The sequence below is a fragment of the Centrocercus urophasianus genome, unplaced genomic scaffold (assembly GCF_019232065.1).
Source record: "Centrocercus urophasianus isolate 14NV4802_14NV808 unplaced genomic scaffold, USGS_Curo_1.0 seq_73, whole genome shotgun sequence".
In the NCBI taxonomy this organism is placed as follows: Eukaryota; Metazoa; Chordata; class Aves; order Galliformes; family Phasianidae; genus Centrocercus; species Centrocercus urophasianus.
The window spans coordinates 14,108,886-14,134,335 of record NW_024885344.1 but is presented as its reverse complement, the minus strand read 5'-3'; the positions used below and the strand labels follow the sequence as shown (position 1 = coordinate 14,134,335).

At 36.5% G+C, this 25,450-nt stretch overlaps 1 protein-coding gene across 3 annotated transcripts in view; it reads right to left on the bottom strand.

Annotated features, from left to right (window-relative positions):
* The window catches only part of PIK3C2G (phosphatidylinositol-4-phosphate 3-kinase catalytic subunit type 2 gamma), a 203,322-nt gene that overhangs the window by 156,913 nt on the left and 20,959 nt on the right, over positions 1-25,450 (bottom strand). For all 3 annotated transcript variants that reach the window (XM_042837757.1, XM_042837756.1, XM_042837755.1), the window contains 5 exons: positions 19,846-19,948; positions 14,356-14,426; positions 9,085-9,148; positions 7,255-7,380; positions 1,646-1,673 (listed from right to left, as the gene is read on the bottom strand). In XM_042837757.1, the coding sequence (XP_042693691.1) occupies positions 1,646-1,673; positions 7,255-7,380; positions 9,085-9,148; positions 14,356-14,426; positions 19,846-19,948 (392 nt within the window). The remainder of the gene's footprint in view (positions 1-1,645; positions 1,674-7,254; positions 7,381-9,084; positions 9,149-14,355; positions 14,427-19,845; positions 19,949-25,450) is intronic.

Below are 25,450 nucleotides of genomic sequence, written 5' to 3'. Positions count from 1 at the left end.
TACTATAGACTTCTTAGTTCAAACTTGTTGGCCTAGCTTTAGGTATTTTGTTGTCTTTTAGAAGTTCAGTTAGTAAGTCTAAATGTAATACACATACTGTGTTAATGTATACATGAAATGGATATCAGTGCATGTAATTGAATTTTGATCACCCTGGACAACTTTGAATGTAGGCTTCTCCACAGAATTACTAATGGTCTGGAAAATTCTGACTTGCAATCAGCAAGTTGCACTTTCTAAAATTATATTACCAAACGGATCCTGAAATTGTTAGGAAATTTGGATGTGCCAAGAACAAATGGAATTATCAGTCTTCACAGTTAAAGGTTTCCTGGCATAAGTAAATAGATGCAGAGAGCTGCTGATTCAGTGAAGCTCAACTCTGAAAATATCTTTAAGCAGAGGAATGTTTTAAATCCTTTCCAGAGCGGTTTTCTGAACACTTTGTGATTGCCAAGTTTTGATTAGTAACTATTAATTACTTTCTGTACTCAAGACATTTTTGCCATTAATAGTGTTTAAATGGAATAAATGGCTATCTCCAAGGGAGAAGAATCCTACAAACACCTTACCATCCAGTTCCTCCCTTCTGCACCTGCGTCTCCTAGTTGCTTAGCTTTTCCTGGCAGCCTACAAATATAATCTTTGTTTGCTGTTCATGAAATTGAATAATGGTGAAACAACAAGCTTGGCATTTGGAGCCCTGCATTTAAATCACATCTGTATTTGAAAGGCTGCTGCAATCTTTGTGGTTGGTTCACCTATTTGCCTCTCTGAGCACAGTGCAACCAGAGTAGCTGTAAGAGGGGGGGAGGGACAAGACTTAGATCTCAAATGGCCACCTTTTTCATCAATCAAAATAGACAGGCCTCCATAACAGTGTGTGATGGCTCACCCCAAAATTTGGAGGGCAGCTCCTTTGAGAGCATTGGCATACTTCTGTGAGTACAGGTTGCAAGCCACAGAGAGGTAGAAAAGGACCTGAGCCCTATAGGTGGCTATCAGCCCAAGAAATGTGACAGACACCCACGACAGAACAGACTCCTGCTTGTCCCTCAGCCTGGGTGGTGCTGTGCAGTAATGCTAACAGGACCAGACCAGAGATGCTAAGCTGATTTTATCTGAGGGATTAAATAAAGGAGAGTCTATGATTTTGTCCATTACTGCTAATTAGTCTACTCTTTTTACAACAGTATATAATTCCTAACAACACACTGCTTACACAAGAAAAGACAGTGAAAGGAAAATTATTGGAGTTGAGGATAAAAACTACACAAAAACATTTTTTTCAGGTTTTCAGGAAGTTCCTTATTTTTCCTTCTCTCTACAGAAAATGTTGGGATTAAGGACAGCTACTAATAAGAGCATTAATATTGCTACTTTGACCACCAATAACTACAATATGTTCTTTCACCACACCTCATTCTCCATATCTGAATCTCAATATTAGTTTGGGGAAATGCTGGTTTATTTATATTTTTATATCAATGTATTTTTTATTTAGCATAATTATCTTATAAATAAATATGTAAACATCTGCAATGTACCAACTGAGACAGGTCATTAATACAAATGAACAGCAAAACATGTTTTCTTATGATATAACTTGAATTAACATATTTTTTAAAAAATGCTTTACTTTTACCTTGTGCTTCCACATGTTGCAATGAATCCTAGAAAAATAAAACCCAAGGGGAAAAGGTCATCAGTTACTTCAGAAAATACCAGATAGCAGTTAAAATTATGCTAGGAGTAGTACTCGTGGAAAATAAAGCTGTTTTGGATGAGAACAGGGAAGGATGCTATGAGGAGAGTGGTTATGACTTGGATGCAGGACTCGCCTTCTGGCTCTTCCACCTGCCTCCTCTAGTGTCCCAGGCAAGTCAATCAGAACCTGATTTCTGGCAGTATTTAAACATGCCAAGACACAAAGAAGCACTTAATCAGCATTTGGATGCAGAAACATTTTCAACCTTTGTACTTCTATAGCATAGATAAGAAAAGCTCAATTTCTTTGCACACCTTGTATACACATACGTGAACCATGACACTTGTATACACCCAGCCAAGGCTCCAGCCATCTCTCCAATCTGAGGAGCACCAACTCCCTGTTCAGGCAGCCTAAGTGTTACCTGCATTCCTGCATCAAATCAGTAAAAAGAGACATGCCTACAAAGTCCTTCAAGCAAACAGCTAACTAGAATCAGCGAACAGGAAATATCCACCAGAGTGGTCCAGGGACATGTAGGATCCTGGTTTTTAACCATGGCTTTTGATGCCTAACATCCTAGACTGTATCTGGATTCTCACTTCAGGCACCCCAGTGTTGTTGATGGGAACTGCTGAGTGCTTACATTCTCTGAAAGGTTGGGCCAGTTATTTGACCTGAAAGGACAAGGCTAAAGATGCTTTTTTTTTTTTTTTTAAAGTTGTTTACTAAATCCCCAAGTCCAGTAACTGACATCAGCCAGACTTTGCTCTGGGCTTCTCAGACACTGAACAAAATTATGTATCACTGCAGTACATATACTTTCCCCTTCACACAGGAAGATCTTCCATCACCACACAGTCCCTGCTACCAAGCTGGCTTCAGCTTGAAATCTTCACCTGCTCCATTTTGTCTGTCTCTTACATCAGATTTACATTTACCAAGCTGACATAGAAATACATAACAAAAGTATGAATCTTAGTCAGAGAGGCTGTCAAGCTAATTCAATACTTTAGTATGCCCAGAGTATGCACTCTGTTTTAGTACATGTCCTTGTAGGATTTATTATCTTTTATAGTTATTAATCCTTCTGCAACCAGGTGAGAATGCTACATGTTAGTACACATGCACTCAGCAAGAGGCTTAAAAATGGCAGTGCACACAGAAGTGGCATACGAAACACAACGCTAGATGTACATCCTCCCTTGGGTACCAATCTTGTAGTTGCCAGCATTTGTCTTGTAATTATGAGGAGCAGCCAAATGCCTACTTGAGGGAAAAAAAGCAACATGCAGGTTGAGAAATGTTTTCACAGTCTTTATATGCAGAAAGACAAGTGGGAATGGAGACCTTTGTTCAATTTTTTCAAATTTTGGAAAGTAAATGACCTTTGGAGCACTGCTTATAATTTCAACACTGTGTAGCCCATTTGGTATATAGTGGATTAGTGCTGGTTCTGGCAGGATTTCATGTAGGACTTTTTGTGAGCTGCTATAAGAAAGGAAGAAAAAGAAGAAATGAAAAACATTAATTGTACAGCAGGCCTAAAACCCCAGGGTAGGATGGTTAGAGACTGAATGAATCACATTTACAAAGAGACACAATCAGTCAAGAAGAAACTATCACTGATGCCAGTTGCTTTCATAATCTGCTAGCCACACTGAAGGAATTCACAGTACCGGTAGGGAGGAGACAGAAAGGATGCACAGAAGATTATCTGGAGAAAGTTTATGGTTTTTGATTGTTGTTCTACTATTGTTTGACCATAAAATGGCAATTAAATAGAACCACAGAATTTTTTTTTCTTTAAGTAACAAGCTCGTATGTACAGATATGTATACACAAATGTGTACTGCATCCTATGTAATTTACATTGGAAGGAGTGAGCAGTAGCTTCCCTGAGGCTGTATGTGTACATGGAGCTTGCCAAGTGGAAATGTAAAAAGGTGTTCCACACAAATCCACATCATACATTACACTAAATTCTCAAGACACCATGGTGAAAAAGCAATTAGAATTTCTCTATTGGCATTTCACTCTTACCCAGTATTTAACAACACATCATTGACATGTGATAGGGAGCCTGAAAAATTTCATTGTGGTTGCTATACAAGTTAATTGCTTGCCTGGATAAAAGGGAGATCTTTGTAATAGTTAAGAACCTTTCCACTCTTCTAACCTAACAAAAAGTCTTGGGGATGCTGTGGTGATGAGCATAATGGAAACACAAAGCAGACTGACAGGATAGGCAAATACTGCACAATTTAATCATTTCACCAGTACTCAGAATTCACTTAAAATGTCCCTATACTTCAGCTTGAGGTTGACTTGAACAGCAACTGTAGGAGCTGGTACTCCATGAAGTATCCAATCTCTGACTGCTAATTCTGGCTACATATGTTGATACAGGAAAGAGAGCTGGTATATTGTCTTTGTATAAGTATTGATAAACATAAATAAAATCTGATTAGTTATATTTAAATATTACCCTCTAGTAACATAGTTATATATTCATAGTCATATATATATAAAGTAGTTTCATATAAAGTGTAATCTGTATTTTATAAATTGGAGTGATGTTTGAGCTATAGAACATGCAGAAATATATTTTACTGCTTTTTTATGACATTTATAGTTCAGTGGCTGCTGAGTGAGATGAAGATTTTCATAAAATCAAACCTAAACTTTTTCACAGATTGTCAAAGTCTAATAGGCTGCCCTAGCACTTATTTCTCAAAGGAATAAGAAGCTTATAGCAGCAAGTGTTTGCTGGTTCAGGAACAGTTTGACTCTCCCTCCCTCAATTTATTTGAAGTCAGCTGTTAGTCAGGTCTGCTTCACCAGGTAAGGGACTAGCGAGAGAGGGGTGTCAGAAAAGGTCATAGGCAGCCTTTACATAAAGGTTTCAAGGGACAGACAAGAAGTTGAGCTAGCTAACGCTGAAAGGAAATGTTAAAAGAACAAAAAACTCAACAACTTAAAACTATATTTCTCTTATTAAAAAAAAAAAAGTAACCATTTAGTCTATTCTCCATTTGAAATGTGAAGATAAGCAGCCCCTCATAGGGCTATTAGGATAGAAAAATATTTTAAGACTGGTAATAAAATATTCAACCAGTACAGTGTTTTTAACATTCAAAATATGGTATTCAGGAGCAGTATCATTTCTCTCATTACAGATGAGCCATTATCATAATCACCACTGCTTATCAGTATCATCCTCTGGAGATTTCAGATAGGACTTGCACTGTACTATGCTGGAGACTGTACATACAGATAAGGAAAAGCATTCCTTGCTCTGAAAAGCTCATAATTTAAGTAGATAAGACAGAAAAAGAAAATAATATTAATCCCTATGTGACAGGAAGTATACAGAAGTTGGTTCAGAAGAACCTGGATTACTGCTGTAGAGACTGTCCATACAGCAGAGAAGGAAATTCCCCAGATTAGATACATGCTGGGAACCATGCTTTTAAAGTTAATTTATTTATTTGTTTATTTATTGTTTGGAACTCAGAGAGATGGGATTGAAAGCAGACTCAAGGATACTCAATAAACGTAAACCAACCATATCAGGCAGTTTACATGTTGGATTCATAGAGCTGACCTGAATAAACAAAGAGAAAATACACAAACAGAAAACACCCTAAAAACAATTTCCATTCATTCCAAAAGGCTTTTAACAAATTAGTGCCAGTACTTCCAGTATTTTATTTCTGCTCTGATTCCTTCCTGAAAGAGACCGTCGTCGTCTGTTACTTTCTCTGTTTACAGAACTAAGCTCTTTATCCATCTTTTAAGGAAGATTCTGGTTTACAAAATACTTTTCTCAAGGGGTAGATGCTGATCGTCTTGATGTCTTGCAGGATAGCCTGAGGTCTAACTGAAAAGCAGACCATGTGAAGCCCCTGTTATTTTTTATCTATTTTTCTAATTTGATCACGAAAAGAACTCTTCTTTAATTTCCATTTAAATCATACCAGATAAAATGTGCATTCTAATAAACCTGTTTATGTTGGCAATTACTTGAGAATAGAGATTTCTAATAACTGATACTGAAATAGGCATAAAAAGATTTAGGATACTATGCCAACAAGATTTACAGTGAAACATAACCTTGAAAGAAAAGCAAGAAAAGACACTTAATCAGCAGATTATTTCCTTGGGCCAAAACTGAAGTTACTGCCTCCCTCTACCTCCACTGCAACATATAAGAGGAATAAACAGACTAAAAACACAGAGATTTAAGAGATTTTATAAGCAATATGCAAGTCACTTAAAATGGCAGTCTTCTTACCTCTCAGTAAGCGTTTTGCCCTGTAAAGTGATGAGCATTATAAGGATTTGAACCTGTTGAGTGTAAGTACATACGGATGACAAAATATAATTAATTTGCTGTATGTTCACTGCGATGACATGAGAAATTTTAGAAAAATAATTGTTAGCTTTCCCCAGACTTAGGTTTGAGACCTCAAGCTGCCTATCAGACATAATTAAATACTTTGTTTTATGCAGCTAAGCATCTTTAATTAACATTCACTAGTTAACCCAGCTAACACTAGTTAGCCTGTCATTTACTTTTCCAGGTATTTTTACACATAGCCATAGGACAAAAATCTATAAAGAAAAAGAACAGCTTTGTAAGAAGGCAGTGGCCTGAGAAAGTAAGCATCTTGCTCAACAGAGCATATATTTCTTAATGATATTTGCTGTAAGAAAGAATGATAAGAAATAGACCAGAGTAGGAAAGAAAAAAATACCCTTTACTTCTTATTAAAATTGTTACAAAAATGTTTGAAGAGGAACGTCATTAGGGTGGAAAAGAATTAACATGACTTAAGGTTACACCAGACTAAATCCAGGTGATTAATGGCTTGATTTTCAAATTTGCTGAGCATTGTATTTCCAAGTTGCTGACTTCAAATGAATTTTGGGTACTCAGACTTTCTGTAAATCAGGTCCTCAGTGACTTTTCCGGGTCACCCTAAAGAAGCTGATGACAAAGCTGAGAACAGATACTACTCTCCAAAGCCCCAGTTCATAATTCTACAAGAACCCCAGGAGACAAAACTTCAGTGTTTTAAGAAAGAAGATTACAGCTAGAATCAGGACTATGTTATGTTAGTCCTTCTCTGTATAAAGAGTACAGACATTTCCACCTAGAGAAGTCACAATTTAAAGACATTTTACAGAAGGAATGCTAACTACATGAAACTGGAGTTTCACTAAACTATGTACCATGATTTGGTACAGATTATGCAGCAAAGCAAATATCTATATGTTTGTTGGGAATAAGTAAGAACAACCACAGAAACATGTCAGTTACAGTCGAACACAGGACACATCCTCTGTTGCTCCTCTGTTTTACAAAGTTAAATCTCTGTTTATAATGCCTCTTCCTAATACTTGTCAGATAGAAGCAAGACAGTAGAACAGCCTTGGTCAATCAGAAAATTCATGACACCTATTCAAGCTCCACTTTCATAGAAAAAAATTGGACAAATGCTTATCAAGGCAGCCTTAGAAAGACTTCAGTTCATTTTTACCTGTGTTTTCACCAACGCCGCTGCATGGAGTTTCTTGACTGCATTGGTAATTTCTCTGGTTTCCACGAAGCAGAGGACACTGCAGATTGCTTTAGCTACTTCAGTCACATAATCAACTTTATGTGGCTGATAGCAGAAAAAAAAAGAAAGAAATAAACAAAAACCCAGCATTAATCTGTAGCTATCTATAGCTATGTTTAAATTGTCAGTGATCAATAGCTCCCTAAGAAGTCCAATTATCTTCCATAAAACGTATCTTGTTGAAAACTGAGAAATTTGGTATCTAAGACTGATCTTGAGGCAAAATGAGTGTTTGTCTGAACTTCATGATTGTAGAGGCATTCCAAAAAAACTTCTAAGAAAACTTGAACCCAAACGATTTACAAACTTCCAGATATTTTTATGATATTGTGATTTTATTCCCATTATTGTCTCTGAGAGAGACAGCAGAGACCTATGTTCCTTCTAAAAATAGTGGCTGAGTGGCTGAACAGTTTGACACCTGTGGACTGAGCAGTTCTGTAACTGGCTTTTCTGTGAAACATAGAGATCAAACTATTAAATATTAGAGATCAAACTATTAAATATTATTAATAAGTACAGATATTTACATATTATTACATTAAAAAAATCCCTAGAGGAATAATATCAGAAATACATTGGGGAATTTTTTAAACAAATCTGAATCTTAAAAAAAAGAAAATGCCATCTTAATAAGTGTCAAGTACCCTATGTTCAGGAAAATAAACAAAAAATTAATGTGTTTATTGAACAGTTAGTTATATGACTTTCTTAAATTTTGGAATACATTCTCCAAACAAGCAGAAGCTCTTCTATAAAATATTCTCCATGTTTCCATGCTGATAAACATTCTTTTCAGTTAGCTACAGCATGTCAGTGTCCTGATAAAGCCATTTCTCTAACTCAGCCATTTCATGCTTGAAAAGGGGAAGCGGTACCAATATAAATTTGGTTTTCAAGCTTAAGTTCTATATCCAGACTGTAATGAGAAGGTTAGAACCTGTCATTAATACAAATATAAAAAAATATTGAGGTTATTAACCCCATATTTAACTGCCTTGAGCAGAACTAAAGTATGAATGAATTACATAAATTACCCTGCAATATTTAGTGGTCAGAATTCTTTTAAATATAAGGTTGGTGTGTTGGCTGAGTATAGGTGACATTTCTGAAACAAAATATTATTTTTTACCATACTTTTCAAAAATATCCATAATGAGTTAAAACTGATTTCTTTTCAGTCTAAACTCTCAAAATCTAGTTGGCATGACCATCTGAAAATCAGATCAAGGAAGTATTTGGTTTCCTCTGAGGTTTAAATTTTGTGTGAAATATTATAGCTAAGATTTTCTTCGAGGACATAACATTCAATTGGCAGCCCACTTAAAAAAGCTCTTATGAGTTTTTCTGCCTAAACCTAACTTTGCAAACAATCTCAAGCAATATATACATATACATTTCTCAAGGATGCAGACAGTTTCCTGGGAGTTTGCAAAATCAAGGACAAATATTGCAGATACACAGTGTATTATATCTGTACTAATTTCAAATATTATACTTTCAACCCAAATGATACTCATTTCATTTACAGATTCCTTAGAAACAGTCACCTGTGATATTTTAAATTTGTAACATTTTCTTCTTAATCTCAAAACAAGTTTTCTTAAAAGAATTTATACTCTTCTGAAGTCAGATTGAATAGCCTTAATTAAAAGTCCTCTTTAATCACATTTGAAGCAGATTAATAATTAGATACCTTTCACAAAGAATGGTAATGCTTCTTTGGTATAACAGATTGAGAACAAATACCTCATTTTGCAAAACATGCTCCACTTGACCTCTATATTTCCTAAGAGCTGCGACAAGGTTCTCTCTGGAAATTAGAAAAAAGAAAATAACACAAAATTAATAGCAATTGGATAAAAAAATATTTTTTCCACGCTCTCCATTTTAAAAGTCAAGAATAGCCTAACTGACAGTGATTTCCTGTTGATACAGAATAAGGACAAGTATTTAAGTAGATGTCAAGTAGTCTTGAGCCTGGTTCTCTGTGGTTCTGGTGGACATTGGCCAGGGTATAGATGTGCAAGTTCTCCTTTATGAAGAGGGTATATGTTTCATAGTGAAAGAACTCTCAGAATGATTTGCTATTTAAGTGTCTACCTAACTCTAAATTCCATTTATTTCTACAAGGTTAAGCATGTGCTTAAATGTTACTTTGAAAGACAAACTTAATTATATGCTATTATGCCTTGTCTCTCAATCACTTCAGTCTGTAAAGCTGCAGAGTATCAGGACAAAACATCTGCAAAACACCTGGAGAAACTCTCCATTTCAAAAGGCTATACTGAGTAAGAAGCATAAAAATGTGTACGATAAAAAGGGCATGATAGTTCAGAATTTGTTAAACTTTATTTGCTTACAGTTCTAAAGTTTACATGCTCAAAATGTTTCACCAGCTGCATTTTCCATCCTATTACCACAGCCATGAATTTATTTTACACTGTCATTCAATCCAGTCCTGAAAACTGCTTTAACTCATATCAGTTCTGTAGGGCGACATCTGCAGCACAGCAGCCCCATGCCTCTGCCAAGCTACAGAAGTTACTACCAAGTCTGCATGAGCAGACTGCTGGGCCTCAAGCAAAGCTTCAATAAAATCTTTTGGGGTATGAATAAGAATGCAGATCTTTCTGCAGGACTGATGCATTAGCTGTAAATCTTGCCATTTTAGAACCACCGGTTCTAACTGCTGTCTACAAAAACACAATAAACACAATTTTTCTTTCTAAGGAGCACTTGCGTCATTTTCTGTTTCTAATCACACCGTGTTTTAAAAAATGCAGTTGTAGTAACTGTTTAAAATGATGTCCATGGGATCATCATGGCCAAAGTTACTGCACTGAGGAATGCACCTTCCTTTTTCCTTAACATCTACCTCCAGCTCTTCCTCTGTAGGGTGAGGTCTTCAGAAAATAGTAGGGAAACCTTATTCAAGCTTCCACGCCCTGCCTCGCCAACTCATTGGAAATAGACTCCTTATTGCCTCGATGGTATGTGTGTAGTAGCTCAAGCACATGCATGTATTCACAGAAATGTAGAAAATTTGGTTTATTTTCTTTCTTTATCATTTATTTATATTGAGGTGCCACTTTCTCCCTGTCATTTTCCCTCCTCTTTTACTTCCAACTGTTTTTATGTATGACGATTCTCTCTCATCAAAACACTTTGAGGGAATTTCCCACCCTTTGCAGACTCGTGTCTGAAAGTCATGAAAGTATTTGATTACTTCAGAGCAAACAGATTATAGTTTGTAGAAGAATTGTGTATGTCCTTATGCATCTACGTTGGCCGAACTGAGCTATGAGAGATTAGAATTGCAAGTATGCCTTAAAGTGTAGATAGCACGGTATGTTGTTTGAGTTTCATCATATAGTGTATTGCAAGAGGAGGAAAGATGAGGAAATTCTACTGAAATCATCACACAGAGTACAAAAAGAGGTAGGGCTCCTCTGCACTAATAGCAGAGTGCATTTCTGTGTAGATACCTACTGTTTACATCCTCCTACAGATGGTTTGCCCTTGCAGCTTCTTATTTGCAATCTGCAGTAGTCTTATCTAGCCAGGCAGTTACTGCATTGAGAAGCTGCCTGGCAATTCCTTCTGTAATCTTGTTAAATCATATCTAATACAAGTTGTTGCTTTGCTTTGACCAAGTCTCCAGGCATAATATCATTTTTATAGCAATATCCAGCTTGGAATAAGTTCTGGACATATAAACTTGCCCTATAGTCTTGATGCACACATTTAAGCATGTTTATTAGCGTGCTTGTTCTAATATATATATATATATATTTTTTTTTAAAGCATATTTTCCATTACTCTATTCTACTCTAGAGAATTTTCTACATAAAGCAGCCATAATTTTACACAATAATTTTAAAAAAAAAAACATGCAAGAGTGATTAAAACACTTCTACTGATACTATCTTGAACCTACTAGATAAGTAATCATACTCATATTTTTATAAGTAATACCACATACTTAAACATCTTTGATAGCTGTGCATTAATGTGGCAATGTTAACCAATCAATAAACACTTGCTGTTTCTTTGACGCTAAGAAAATTTTGGATCTTTTAGCAAGATAATATACTCCAATAGTTTTGAAAAGAAAAGGCAAAAAAAAAAGTAGAATAACATTGGAGAGACAGTCTTAGTCTCTGGCTGGTCTATATGGTGAGGCATAAGACAGATGTATATAGCATACACTTACAGAATTCATATTTCAATTTCTTGGCACCTGGATTCCCATCTAAAAGTCAATTTTAACCATTCTAGCTAACTGAGCTCTGCCTAAATGCATACATCAGACTAACCATCATGTTATAGTTACTGGAACCTGAATTTCTGCGTTTATGGAACAAATTCAGCTTCAGTGGGTTGCAGTTTGGTTAACGCACTCACAATTTACATTGTGTTAGATTTTAAAGCTATGAAAATCAGTGAGTTAAGACACATAGGCACTGCTGGTTTTGTATGTTCACATTTACCCGTGAGAGCACATCTGGTAATTTAAAAAGTAAGGTTTCTATTCGTTCTTTTTACATTGCCTCAAAGCAGTTCAAACAGTTTTTCTTTTCCGCCAAGCCCTGAACATGGGGAGGAACAGATCCATGCACCAATATATACTGGAAGCTGACTGATCAGAAAGCAGCTTTGCAGAAAAAGACCTAGAGGGTCCTCATGGACAGCATGCTGAACATGAGCCAACTACGTACCCTTGTGGCAAAAAGAGGCTAAATGTATCTTGGGCTGTATCAGGAAAAACATTGTCAGTGTCTTGTAGAAGGTGGTCCTCCCCTCCGCTCAGCATTGACAAGTTGTGTGTCCAGTTCTGCACACTCCAGTAAGAGAGAGGTGGACATACTGGACAGATAGAGGACCTCAAATATGTTCAAGAGACTGGAACATCTCTTATGAAGAAAGGCTGAGAGAGCTGTGACTGTTTAACTTGGAGCACAGAACAATGAGAGAAGATTTGATCAATGAATTTAAACACATTGGGAAGGCGCAAAGAAGACAGAGGTAGGCTCTTTCCAGCAGTGTCTTGTGAGAGGACAAAACCAAAGGGCACAAACTACAACAGAAGGTGTACCATCTAAACACAGAGAAACTCTTTTTCACTGTGAGGGTGAAGGACACAGATCATCTGGGAAGGCTGTGAAGTCTCCATCCTTGAAGATATGCCTGAACTGTGTCCAGACAACACTTAATTAGAATCAATACAAAGAAGTGCCTACTCTTGCCTGTACTTTAACTTCCTGTTCCCTAATTCCTATATTGGAAGGTACAGTAAATGAGCCTTTCCTATGCATATTCTCAATTCTCAATATTCAGTTTTATTTATTTCACATCTATAAAATACCCGTTTTTTATATTTATCAGGGTGAAGAACATTGTATCTTATTTTTTCTTTAAATTAAAGGCATTTCATATCTTTGTGTATCCTTGCTGCCCTTTTCTCTACTTCTTCAAGTTCTATTACAACACATTTAAAATGAAAGAATCAGAACTGCCAACGGTATTCTAGATAAATCAATGCTGTGCCATGATACTGTTCTCTTTTTTTGTTTGTTTGCTTTAATTCTTTTAATAATAATTCCCATCATTTGCTTTATTTTAATTACAGCTGCTGTGCACCAAGCTGACATTCAGAACTATTAATTTTAACCCCAATAACTCATTCCTGGTGGTAAAATTCATCTAAAAGCCTATGACTTCTTATGAGAATTTAACATTGTTTTCTTCCTATCTACATTTATCATTTCAAAATTTCATCTGCCATCTTACACACAGAACTCAGTATTGTAAAATCCTTCTACAGATCACCACAGGCAACTTCTGTGCACATTATGGTCAGCAAACTTTTGTCACTTAGCTACTAACTCTTTTTTTCTCATATAAATTAGAAATGCAGTCAACAGTATTCGGTCTGACTGCAGATCTTTCTAGATCATCACTGTTGGAAAATATTTTCTCTCAACTATCAACAATCTATGGGACAAGCAGAAAAGAAATCTAACACAGTTCATGTTTCTACTTTTTCAGTATTTAATGAACTCGTGATTGAAGAGAGTATTTACTGCCCACGCTTTCAGTTATTCATTACTCTACTGCATCAGAGGAAATCTTGTGAAACATAGTTGTTTTGCAGCTCAACACCTTTTATTACACATCCTCTCTGAAGACCTTCTTTGCAATAAAAAAGGTCACATAATTGACATGACAAGAAATAAAACAGTGAATAAGCAGTGCATATATAGACTGTATAATTAGTTTGATCTCCATATAGCAACAGACCAGAATGGAAATTTGAGCCATGCTCCTAGGAAACCAGATGGGTATTCAATAAGTACCAAACATTCGTCTTGGACAGCCCACAGCTGGGTTTCTCCTTCATCTGTTAAATGACAGTTGTGGCACCTAACTTCCTTGGTGAAGTACTTTATGACATATTGATGAAAAACATTACAAAAAGCATTAAACAGCACTTCTTTCTAAGTTTTTGAAGCAGATTATAATGAAAGCTGAATGAGGAATCTATCTCACTTAGTGCTTATCCGTGACAGGTTAGATTTAGAGTCAGATGCACTTGAGTACAAAGTTTAAAATTTGTTATAGCTAGCATGAACAAAAGAAATACAATAACATATCACTGAAGAGTGAAACCACAAGGATAATGAAAATAAATCTATTATTTTCACAGTATTTACTCTTAAAATCCTCTCTGTCAATTCCATGAAAGTTTGAGAAATATGAAAACTCCATTGAAACTCTCAACAATATGAAAGGGGGAGAACAGGGAAAAATTTTGTAGATCTATATACAATTGTTGACTTTTCTTCAGCAATCAGTAATGTCTGAAAAGAAAATTCTAAAAACACAGTATCAGCTTGCTTTCTCTTTAGTATCATTCCTATGCTCATCAGGGCTTGGAATTGCCCTCTGGGGTCAGAATGCTCACTACCAATACAAATAACTATAAACAGAAATAATACTAAATGGCAATGTTCTTACCGAGTCAGTCTCCACGCACAAGTATATTCTAACAGCTCATTCACACTGAACTGTCCTTGGTCATCCTCGTGCTGTGGCAGAGAAGCATATAATGAGATACAGAATTACAATAGGATGAATACACATTAGACAGATTTTCTTAGTATTTTCCAAACTCAACAAACTCTTTTAGGAATCCTTTCCTTTCAAGATGTATTGGTCTTTCAAGAAATTTAATGTGGTAGCTCTGTCATATTACACTGGCTAATGCTATATAGTAGAACAAGCCATATTGTCATACTAGTTCCTTCTATCTACATATAAGTTAAGACTGCAGTCAGGCCTCAATAAACCCTGCTCTGCACTCCTCTTACAGATAGCAGAAAGCATTATTTTGCAACCAAGTTATATACAAGTAATGAAGCAGAAATTAGTTTATATCAACTACCTCTCTGCTGCTCATTTTTTTCAGAGAGAACAGAATGGAGAACATCTGTTCCATCCTTTGCAACTTCTCTGAAGAGACTTCTCTTACTGAAGGGTTACAGAGATGATTACTGGACTAAAGCATCTTGAGAAAAGAGAGGCTGAGCTGGGACTCTGTTCAGTCTGGAGAACAGAAAGCTCAGGAGGAACCTTATCAATGTGTACAAATATCTGGTGGGAGGAAATAAAGTCAAGGGAGCCAGACTTTTCTCAGTAGCACTTGCTAGCAGAAGAAGAAAATCAGGACACAAATTAAAACACATGAAATGCTATCCTAACACAGGTAAAAGAATATTGCAAGAGTGGCCAGGGTCTGGAAGATGTTGCCCTGACAGGTTGTAGAGTAGGTCGGAATATCTGCTGAGATATTCAGAACCTGACCAGGTACAGTTCACAGGTGCTAGCTGGGGATTCTGCTTGATCAAGGGGACTGGACTATATCATCCCAAGAGACCCTTTTCCAGCCTAAATAATTCTCTGAATTTGCATTAACGCATTCTGCTTAACAAATCTGTTTCTCTTCAGATATAGTCTCTTCACCTGCCACACACATTTGCTTCCTTTAAAGCCTATGGATGGAGCTGAGCCTATGCCAGGCATATACTACCAGTTTATTAGGTCACCACCACATCCTGAAAAATCTGCCCTTCTTCTGACTCATGATTGAATCCAGATCTTTAAAATCCACAAGACAAGGTTACTGAGAAGCAGGAGAGCAGAACAGCCCATAGGCACTTATTGGTGAAGAGCTTAATGTGAATTAATTCACACTAATTCTGCTTTTAGCTAGATTAGCTAATTATTAGCTAGATGTTTAGTAAAAGTACCAAGGCTGGAGATACAGATCAAGCTTGAGAAACACCAAATTTCCTCCTTGCTCTCATACAGTAGGAAGGCTAAAGAACGGGGAGGGTTGAACTCAGAAACATAACATACAATGAAGAAGTGAGCCCTGATGCTTAGAGAGAAATTAGATATATGACTGAGATGAACACAGAGCTTTAGGGGATCTGATAGTCTACCATAAAAGGTGAGTAATGTGAATTATTTAGTACCTAAGTACCTAATACATGGAAGGGCTGTCAAAATATGAATATGCTTTTGTGACATTAAACTACAACATTACTACAGATTTCTATGAAGTAACATATTCCAAAGAAGAAAATTCTGACGGATTCTACAGATCACAGGTCAAATTCTCTCTAAGAGTAAACACAGTTTAAAACTGTAGCTGTACATACACATAACAATCTGAGACGGAACAAAAAACTCTATTGCATCTAAAAATTCCCGAAGTGTTCCCAAAGAACTCTTTAAAAAGGTCCATATTATTTCCCCATATTTTTGTATCTGAATGAGAAAAAAAATATTTTTCATAGACAGCCTCTAATGCAGTGACTTTCAAATACATTTTACAACCATTAAAGATGCAAGTTCCAGAGAACAGCAGCAACAAAATTGAATTTGTGAGCTCAGTGTAGACTAACTCAGGTCCTTCAGTTTGCTGTGGCTAGAGTGGGTTTCAGTACATCCAGAAATTCAGAGGCTGGGTCCAGAGCAAAAATAAATACTGTGGCTTTTGTCTGGACCAGACAGACCTGCTGGTGTCCCTGCCTGCAAGCAGAATCTCTTCCTTCTATTACAAGTGCTCTCTCACAGGCCCTGAAGCCAGAGGAAAAATTTGGGTCTATTACTTATGCCAGCTCAAGAGCTGGTCATGCTCTTCGCTATTATTAGTAACCTGAAGTATCTGTATGGCCTGAAGCTTTCACAGCCATGTCAGATATCATAAAGGAGTGATCAATAATTCACTTGAACATATCTTAAAATGTCACCCTTCCCGGTTAAACCCTATTGTACGTTAATAATTACAGTTCCACAAATCCTTTGTGACAGTACATTTTTTCTAATGGCCAGAACACTGCTAATTTGTCTTCCTAGTTTGTTATTTGTCTGAAATAATTCTTGACAGACTATTTTTGTTTGTTCATAATCATTCCATGTAGTAATTGTAAGTCTTTGTGAAACGTGAAATGTCAGGAGCTGCTCTGTCTCTGCTCCTGGCCTCCACAATGCATTGCTGTATATTAAACCTCATTTTTAGACCTGTCAAACTGCAACAGAGATGAAGGAGGCTTTGAGCTTGCTAATAGGACATAGAGATTTTTGCAGTTGCACAATATCAGTGGATACTTAAACACAAGAAAATTGTTCCGTTCTAATTAAGGTACTACACTGTCCCTCTGAAATGACATAAATATGTAAATGAAGGGGAAAAAAAAACTTACGATGGACCACTGACATCACTTTCCTCAGAGTGTTCACACAGCTCATTACTCTTGGTAAAACATTAGCACCAGTAACGCTGATAAATGTACATTAAAAAATGTGGGGAAAAAAATCTACAAGGTGCAGAATTTCCCACTCCTGGCAAGAGACGCTCTTTGTCTCTCTGCATGGAATGAAAATGAGCTTCAATATATTTATATAATACAAAGATAACCTTATGCCTTCTGCATAAGTTTTGTTTGGAATTGTGTAGGAATCTGGCATATTGGTGTCTTAAATGAGTTTTGTTTAAGAGCACTAAGGCTGTAAATCTTATGACTGAAAAGCAAACAAACAAATTCAAATTAAAGGTCATGCACTAGCTCAAAAGTCTGTGATTCCAAGTAAAGCTTCAGGCCAAATTTCTTGCTTGCAACTGCTCAGTTCAAAACAATTTCCTCTTTATGAATATATCATAACACAGAAAGTTAGCTTCCCACAGAATGAAAGAAAGCAAATATTCACCTTAACAAGTATATTTTTTTCAGATGAATTCACAAAAGAATTGCAAACAGTTACTGGCCAAAGACTGTAAATACTCAATTTTTAAAAAAATTAATTGCATATTACTTGTAGGCAGCTGATTATATCATCTTTAAGTATAATAGTGAAATATTTATTTGCATACACAGATAGAAATTTTAACTGCATCCAGATTTTCACAATGTAAAGTGTGCCTTAATAAGTATTGCACTGTTGGTGTAGAGTTCTGACTTCCTTGCACACAAGTTAAGATTTTAATCCTCAGAAGAGAATCCTGTACATATATATCTTCAGGTTCCAGAGCGAATAATTCTGAGAATCTATTCTAACAGCAGATCCATATGCAGCAAACAAGAGATTTGTTGCTTTTTTTATTTTTTTCATTTGAATACAGAGCATCTTGTAGAGAATCAATCATTGGTTTGTTAGTCTGAAAAAGAGTATGCTGACAAGTTGTTTGCAGGCTCCACTTTTCAGTGCATTTATGTTCAAAATACCTTCAGTACATCCTGTATGCATGTAACTAACAAAATGTCTTTCTATCAAACTTCTAATTCATATCACTTTTATTCTCACACAGAAAATAATGGAGACTAGCAGCTACCCAGCAGAAGGGTCCATAATGCCTTTTCTGTTTCACAGAGATGCTGACTTAAAAGAGGATCTATCTTCCTCTGCATAGACTTAGATGTGTCTGTAATTATACTTAATCAGATTTGTTTGGCAGCATGATATGGAAAAAATAATTAAAGATTTTTTCCCACCTCTTAATACAGGATGTACTGTCACAAACCTAACACCAAGAAAGGACTTTTTACACTGTTTTAGTTTACTACTAGGTTAACACAGACAATAGAAATTATAGTGATTCCTGCCTCGATTTCAACAACAGTTAAATGACAATAAGGTATTACTTCTCAAGAAAAAAACTAATTCCAAGGGTCACCAGATATGTTATTTTTACTGCTGTAACATGAAGGCAGGCTGAAAAAGGACACATAAGGTGGGCACCACCTCACTCCCTTCCAAAGGCACATGTAAACATCAACTAATTTACTCTAGTCTGAGAACAAGACGTTGACAATCCATTGATCTGAATCATTTTTGAAGAAGTGACCTGGTGATGAAAACTCCTGTGTTTCCTAATATTACTTTCTTCTTGGGCAATGCTTTACCAAGAAGAATCAATGGTCTTCCCAAATAAATAATTAAATAAATAATGTTTACAGTGAATAGTGCCAATAATTTAAGCCATTGCTTTACAAATTAGATCTAGATTATTCTGTGATTATTTATTGAATAGTAGAAGTGTTAACTAGAAGAAGAAAAAATATATATATTTGGCCTCACAATACTCCTTTCTTAATGATTTTGAACTTGAAGTTTATCTAGGTGACATTTTCAAGTTAAAAGGATGTCCCTTTTATTTTTGGTCGGGTATGCATCACCTAACTCATATTTTGACAGACCAGAGTGATAGCACACCTATTCAAAGCAGGTAATTGGAACCATCTGTGAAGAGAATCAGTGCTGTCAGTGAAAACTGTCCAGAACATCAAAGTTTCTGCTGTACTGCAAACTTTGCGTTAGAGGTAATTCAAGGCAGTCCACTGGGAATAAAATTCACATTTATTAGCATAAATCAGTGTCATTAAAGTTCAGCAATCTGTTTCAAAGGCTACTTAATCTCAAATTACAAATCTCTCTGAACTTAAACTGATAAAATGATGTTTTCTCTAAGGGCATATGCACGTGTACAAACACACACAGACATTCTAAGGCACCTCACACACGCACAAACACATATTGTAATTCATCAGGCTTTGGTTTTCAGTAATAGTGACCAGAATCCATATCTTTTTTTCCCTTGTTATATTTCAAAACATAGAAAGACCAATATAAAATAATGTGTACTTAACAAACTGAAATCATTACCATCATTAAAGTCTAATAAAAATGATTTTTTTCTAAAAAGATTGCCTCTAATCTTTTTCAGCTATGCGTTCTCTACAGTGACACATTAGATGTAAACACAAGAGCAAAGCAGAGAGATTTCCCTGTATGTTTCAACAAGAGTTTGGCAATAAAATATGTATAAACAGAAAAGCAAATAATCTCTTTAATTATTACTGCAGGTTGCTACATAAAAGGATTGGTGGGACGTTATTGCTTCAGGCATGCTGAAAGAAAGAGGATGAAAAAAAGCACACTTACCATTCGAGCCAAACTTTGCTTCAAATTTGTAGTGGTGTGTAGATGAAGATGAATGTCAGTGGTTGCCTTGCGAAGACTCTCGTGGCTGCCCAAACTATGATTACTACAGTTTGGGGAGGAAAACAAATGGTTATCTCTGCTTATCATTTCTATTATTTTCCTTATCTGTCATTCTCCTAAAAGAACAGGTGGAATACATTCTCAGTGCAAAGCAAATTGAATGACATAAAATCAGAGCCTGGCGTCTACATCTGTGCAGACTGATGGAGTTTGGTTCTGGCTTATTCTCTTGTGAAACACTTTGTGAATAATTGCTTGGTTATAACTTCAACCATTGATTTCTATAAAAGAACAACAATGAAACAGAAAGAATATTCTAAACAAACTGCATTGTACTCTCAAACTTTAAGACTATTAATGTATTCTTCAATCCCAAATTAGGGCAACTGTACAAAGTACCTTGGTTATCCATGCACCACTGTAGGATGACTTGCAGTGTTTTAATCTCAAGCTGATAATCAAATATTAACTATAGGCTTAGAAATCACATACGTTAAGACAGGTGGCCCCTGATTCTCAAAGAAATCTAAGTTCTAGCACTTTGCAGCTCACGTAAAGACAGTAAAAGAAGCTACAAGTCAATTTTCTGTCTCATCAAATCATTTGCCAGCTAAAGTCAGACACAGACATCTACTCATTGAGATGGAGTAGTTATGGAGTGGTTCCTACAGTGTACTCTGCCAGTCAGGTACACTTTAATTGGCAGGTAAGTTCTTTTTTTCTTATTTGCCTCATCAGAGCAGCTTTTAGTCCACTTGTAACTTAGAAGAAGTTGCCAAGATAATACAACTTTAGTTTATCACAAAATTACTTGGAACAAAAGTATTTCTAGAATCTCCCTTCCTTTTCTTGTTTTAATCAGATGGAGTTATGCAAAAATTAATTGCAGAGTTAAGGGAACAATATTTTTACATTAAAAAAAATCCTTTAGGATTAGTAGCTGGGAAAAGTGACATTGATTTTTGCAAAGGCAAATTCATCACCAAAACAAGCTAATATGCATCATCAGTTACAACTCGAGTGTGTGTTCAATTAGTTTCATGCTGCTTCTTTTAAGGCTCCGGACACAAGAATGTCAAAAGGAATACTCTGTATTTATTCAGATTCAGAAAACCAAGTTGTTTCAGAACTCCCTGGGCTATGAAGGAAAAAAAAGCTGATTCCTTTCTCTTCTTTTTAAGTATCATAGAGTACTCAGAATTCAGATGTAGAAGATTTCTTTCTACCTATGAAGGACTTCTGATAGAATGTCTAAATAAAAACAGCTTAATTTACTTCCAAAAAACCATCCCTGGCTCTATGAATAGATCACAGAAAGAATGAAGAGAATGAAGTAGGGAAGAGACAACAGCAGAAGACTTCAGCACAAATGAATGGTTAAACATAAATAAAGGTGCTGCACATAATTGCCATTTGTACAATTACAAGAAATTCATGAATGTTGTAAATGTTGGCTCATGGCCAACCTGTCGTCTGCGAGGACATCCATGTGCTTCTCTGCAGAGTTCCTTTCCAGCAGCTCAGCCCTTAACCTGCACTGATGCATGAGTTTATTCCTCCCCAGGTGCAAGATTCTCCATTTCCTTGTGTAAAACCTCATAAGGTTCCTCCACCCCCAACGCTCTAGACTTGCTGAATGGCAGTACAGCCTTCTGGTGCATCAACCACTCCTCCCAGCTTTGTGTCATCAGCAAACCTGCTAAGGGTGCATTCTGTTTCTTTTTTCAGGTCATTGATAAAGATGTTAAACAAGACTGGATCCAGTATCAACCTCTGCAGAACACTATCAATTACAGGCCTCCAACCTAGACTCTGTACCATTGATTACAATCCCCTGAGCTCTGCCAGTCAGACAGTTCTCAATCCACTCCCTGTCCACTCATCTATCTCACACTTCCAAAGATTACCTATGAGAATGATATGGGGAACAGAGTCAAATGCCTTGCTGAAGTCAAGGTACACAACATCCTTGCATCTACCCAGTCAGAGATGACATCAAAGAAGGCCACTAGACCTGCCAAGTGTAATTTCCCTTTTGTGAACCCATGTTGATGACTACCAATAACCTTGTTCTCTTACATTTGTTTGGAGACAACATGCAGAATAAGTTGTTCCACCACCTTCCCAGAGATGGAGGTGAGGCTGACTGACCTGTAGTTTCCTCCTTTTTGACATTGTTGAAGACTGGAGAGAAATTGGCATTCCTTCAATCTTTATGCACCTCTTCCATTCTCCAACACCCTTCAAAGACAATAGAGTGCAGTTTGGCGATCACTTCTGCCGGCTCCCGCAGTACTTGTGGGTGTATAACACTGGGGCTCATAGATTTGTATGCATTGTTTGCCTAGACAATCTCTAATCAGATCCTCCTCCAACAAGGAGGACTCTTTCCCCAGACTTTCTCTCTTACCTCCAGACTCTGGAATTCCCAAGGGGCAGTCTTAGCAGTGAAGACTGAAGCAAAATACTCAGTAACTTCTTAGTTACTTTCTAGTTCTTTCAGCAGCAGGCCCACATTTTCCCTAGTATTCCCTTTGCTGTTGACATACTTAAAGATTTCTTGATGTTCTTTACCTCCCTCACCAGATTTAATTCCAAGTGGGCCTCAGTCCTTCCTGTCACATCCCTGCAGGCCCTGACAACATTCCCACCTCATCCATGTGAATCTCCTGCCATCTCTGCCTGATTTCTTACTCTTACGGATACACCAATATTGAGCTTGGAAGAAGCGGTGCTTGAATGACAGCCAATTATCTTGGGTCCCTTAGCTTCCAATGCTCTAACTCATAGAATACATTCAAGTAAGTCCTTGAAGAGGTCAAAGCTAGCTCTCCTGAAATCCAGGGTTTAAATCATCTACTTTTCACCTTGTTTCTTCCATGTAAGATCCTGAACTCCACTATCTCATGGCTGCGGCATCCAAGGCTGCCCCCAGACTTCACAGTCCCAATCATTCCTTTATTTTACCCCAACATTATTTCTGCTCTTTCCATTCTGCCCTGCCTTCTGTCTCAGGACAACTATAGCAACAAGAAGGTTATAAACAAACATGCTTTTGTGTCCTCACTCTCTTTTTCCCTGATTCCTCCAGCATGTTGATTCCCCTTATAATCCCAACTTTAAGCCAAGCCAATGCTAAAAATCAGAATAGCTTTACAAATTTAAACTAACAGAACATTCCTCTTTGATTATAATTTTGTACCACAGACATACAAAAACTTTGATCAGCATTGTTATTCCACTTCATCATGCTTGCAGGCAAAATAACTGCACCAAAGTTTAATTTTGCGGTTATAACTACACTTCACAGTGGTTTGTGTTAGCTCTGCTGTGTCAGGCAGATACTGTACATCAACAAATCCTTTATTGACACAGCAATGCTGACTGAAATGCTGTAGGCAGATGTACTGGCCTTACAGTTGATTTTATGACTGGATTTTATTTGCACAAATGCAAAAATAATTTTTTATAGATATTGTAACACAGCAGACTAGACAAAATGAATTTATCTCTGTAAAATAAAATGGAAAGTTGTCCTACATAGATAGTGAGCTACCAAAAACAGTGGTGAAGTTTTGCCATGGATTGACAGACTATCTTCTAGCTATACCCCAGGCCTGGACTCTTGCAGATCTATTACTCTGTACTAAAAAGAAAAGCAATATAGCCATTTTTCGAGGATACTATCATTGTAAGACATCTGAGCTCTGTAAAGAAAATACAAAACAATGCCATATTATTACCAGTTTTCCCCCTATTTTTGCTGAAATATTTTCTGGGGAATACAGCTTTGATGAAAACTCCATGACAAAAGACAAAGTGAAAGTCTTTCTCTTAAAGAGACAAGGAAATGAAGAAATCAAAGTGACTTGCTTATGGTCCCACAATATATCTGAAGCAGAGAAAGGGAAAATCCCTCACCCTTTTAATTCTCTCATCACTAGATGATCTTGACTCTCCTCATCAATGTTCTCTCACATGCTACAAGCTCCTAATCCAAATGCAGTTTCACCAGCATCAGATGACTGCTTTTTTTTAATACTTAGCTGAGTAGCAAGCAGCTCTGAATAAGACACAATCCATAGTGACAAGAGAAAATGATTTATTTTTTTTTATTAAGAATATATTCATCCAAAAGGTGCTTGCTTGTAATGATCCCAATCTGCCTGATTATAACTATGGCCAGCCTGTAATTAATAGCTTAAACTTAACTTTGACTGGAAACCAATTCTTATTTAGGTCTCAGTTCTCAGAGAATATAATTAGCAAGGAAAAAAAAAAAAAAAAAAGGTCATCAGTAAGGTCACAGACAAGCATTAGAGTATAAATGATAAGCATTAGTTGTTTCTGTTCCAAACTCCTGCTCGCTGTGTTGACTGAACTGCAAAGCAATAAGGTAATGTGAATGTTACACCACGGTAGAATGTAGATGGCATTAAAAATACATAGGAAAAAAGGTATATTAAAAAATCTGATACCTTCAAAAATAAAGTAAAAAGATATATGTTTAGAAATAAAGCTTATAACTATTCCTGGATGACAGCCATTGCTGGGTCTGCTTTGCAGCTTCTCTTTATTAACAACAGACAGATCAATAAACAAGAGTCCAAAATTCTTACATACAGGCACATACATTGTTCTATTAGGCACCTCAGGATGCCCTGAGCTTCTGGTCTGCAGCTCCAAAGGCAAAAAATAGTCTAAATGGAAGATTGATTCATTGCTTTCAGATGGCAAGGGCTTTTTTTTGACTTGCTGCTGGCATCGAGTTATTTGATACTAGCTGCTTAATCACAGTATAATTTACTTTTATTTAACATCTTTCATAAAGGGCATCACAAAATCATTTTTCAGGGCATACATTCTAAAATTAAAGAGATATGGGAAACTAAAAGCAAAATTTAAAAGTAGATGTATAAGACTTGGGACAAGGAATGACAAAGAGAAGATTTTCAGAAATAATAAATGGCCCTCCAAGAAATGAAGATCAAGAACAGGACAAGTGTAAAGGAGTGGAGACAACAGCCTCAGTTAGGAAACACAGAGACAGAAGGCAGAACTAAGCTATGGATGCAAACAGTGGTAAAAAATTGATGAGAAAGATTTTTACTCCTCTTTTCTTTCAAGGGCAGTGCTCTGCATCCAGATGCATTTACAGTGAACATGTGAAAAAAATAAGTGTGTGAAATGAGCTGGGGAAGCTATTAACATTCACCTTATGGTGACAAAAGGTGCAGGGAGAAGGTGGCGATGGTTCCTGATAGCACTCTACAGACGCTGCAAGAAAACCTTGCAGGAAAAAGAAATGTAGGAAGAAAAAGAAAGCCTGTGGTTTGAGGCATGGCTATTATTACTGATCAGTAATAAATAAATAAATATTTTTTTTTCCCTATGACTGGGCTATCTGTTAGAGCAAATTGCTTTCTGTACTATGTTGCTAACAGAGCAATTTGTGCAGAGTTCTTCCATAGCAGAGTATATGGAAATCATTAGGGATAAGATAGATAGATAGATAGATAGATAGATAGATAGATAGATAGATAGA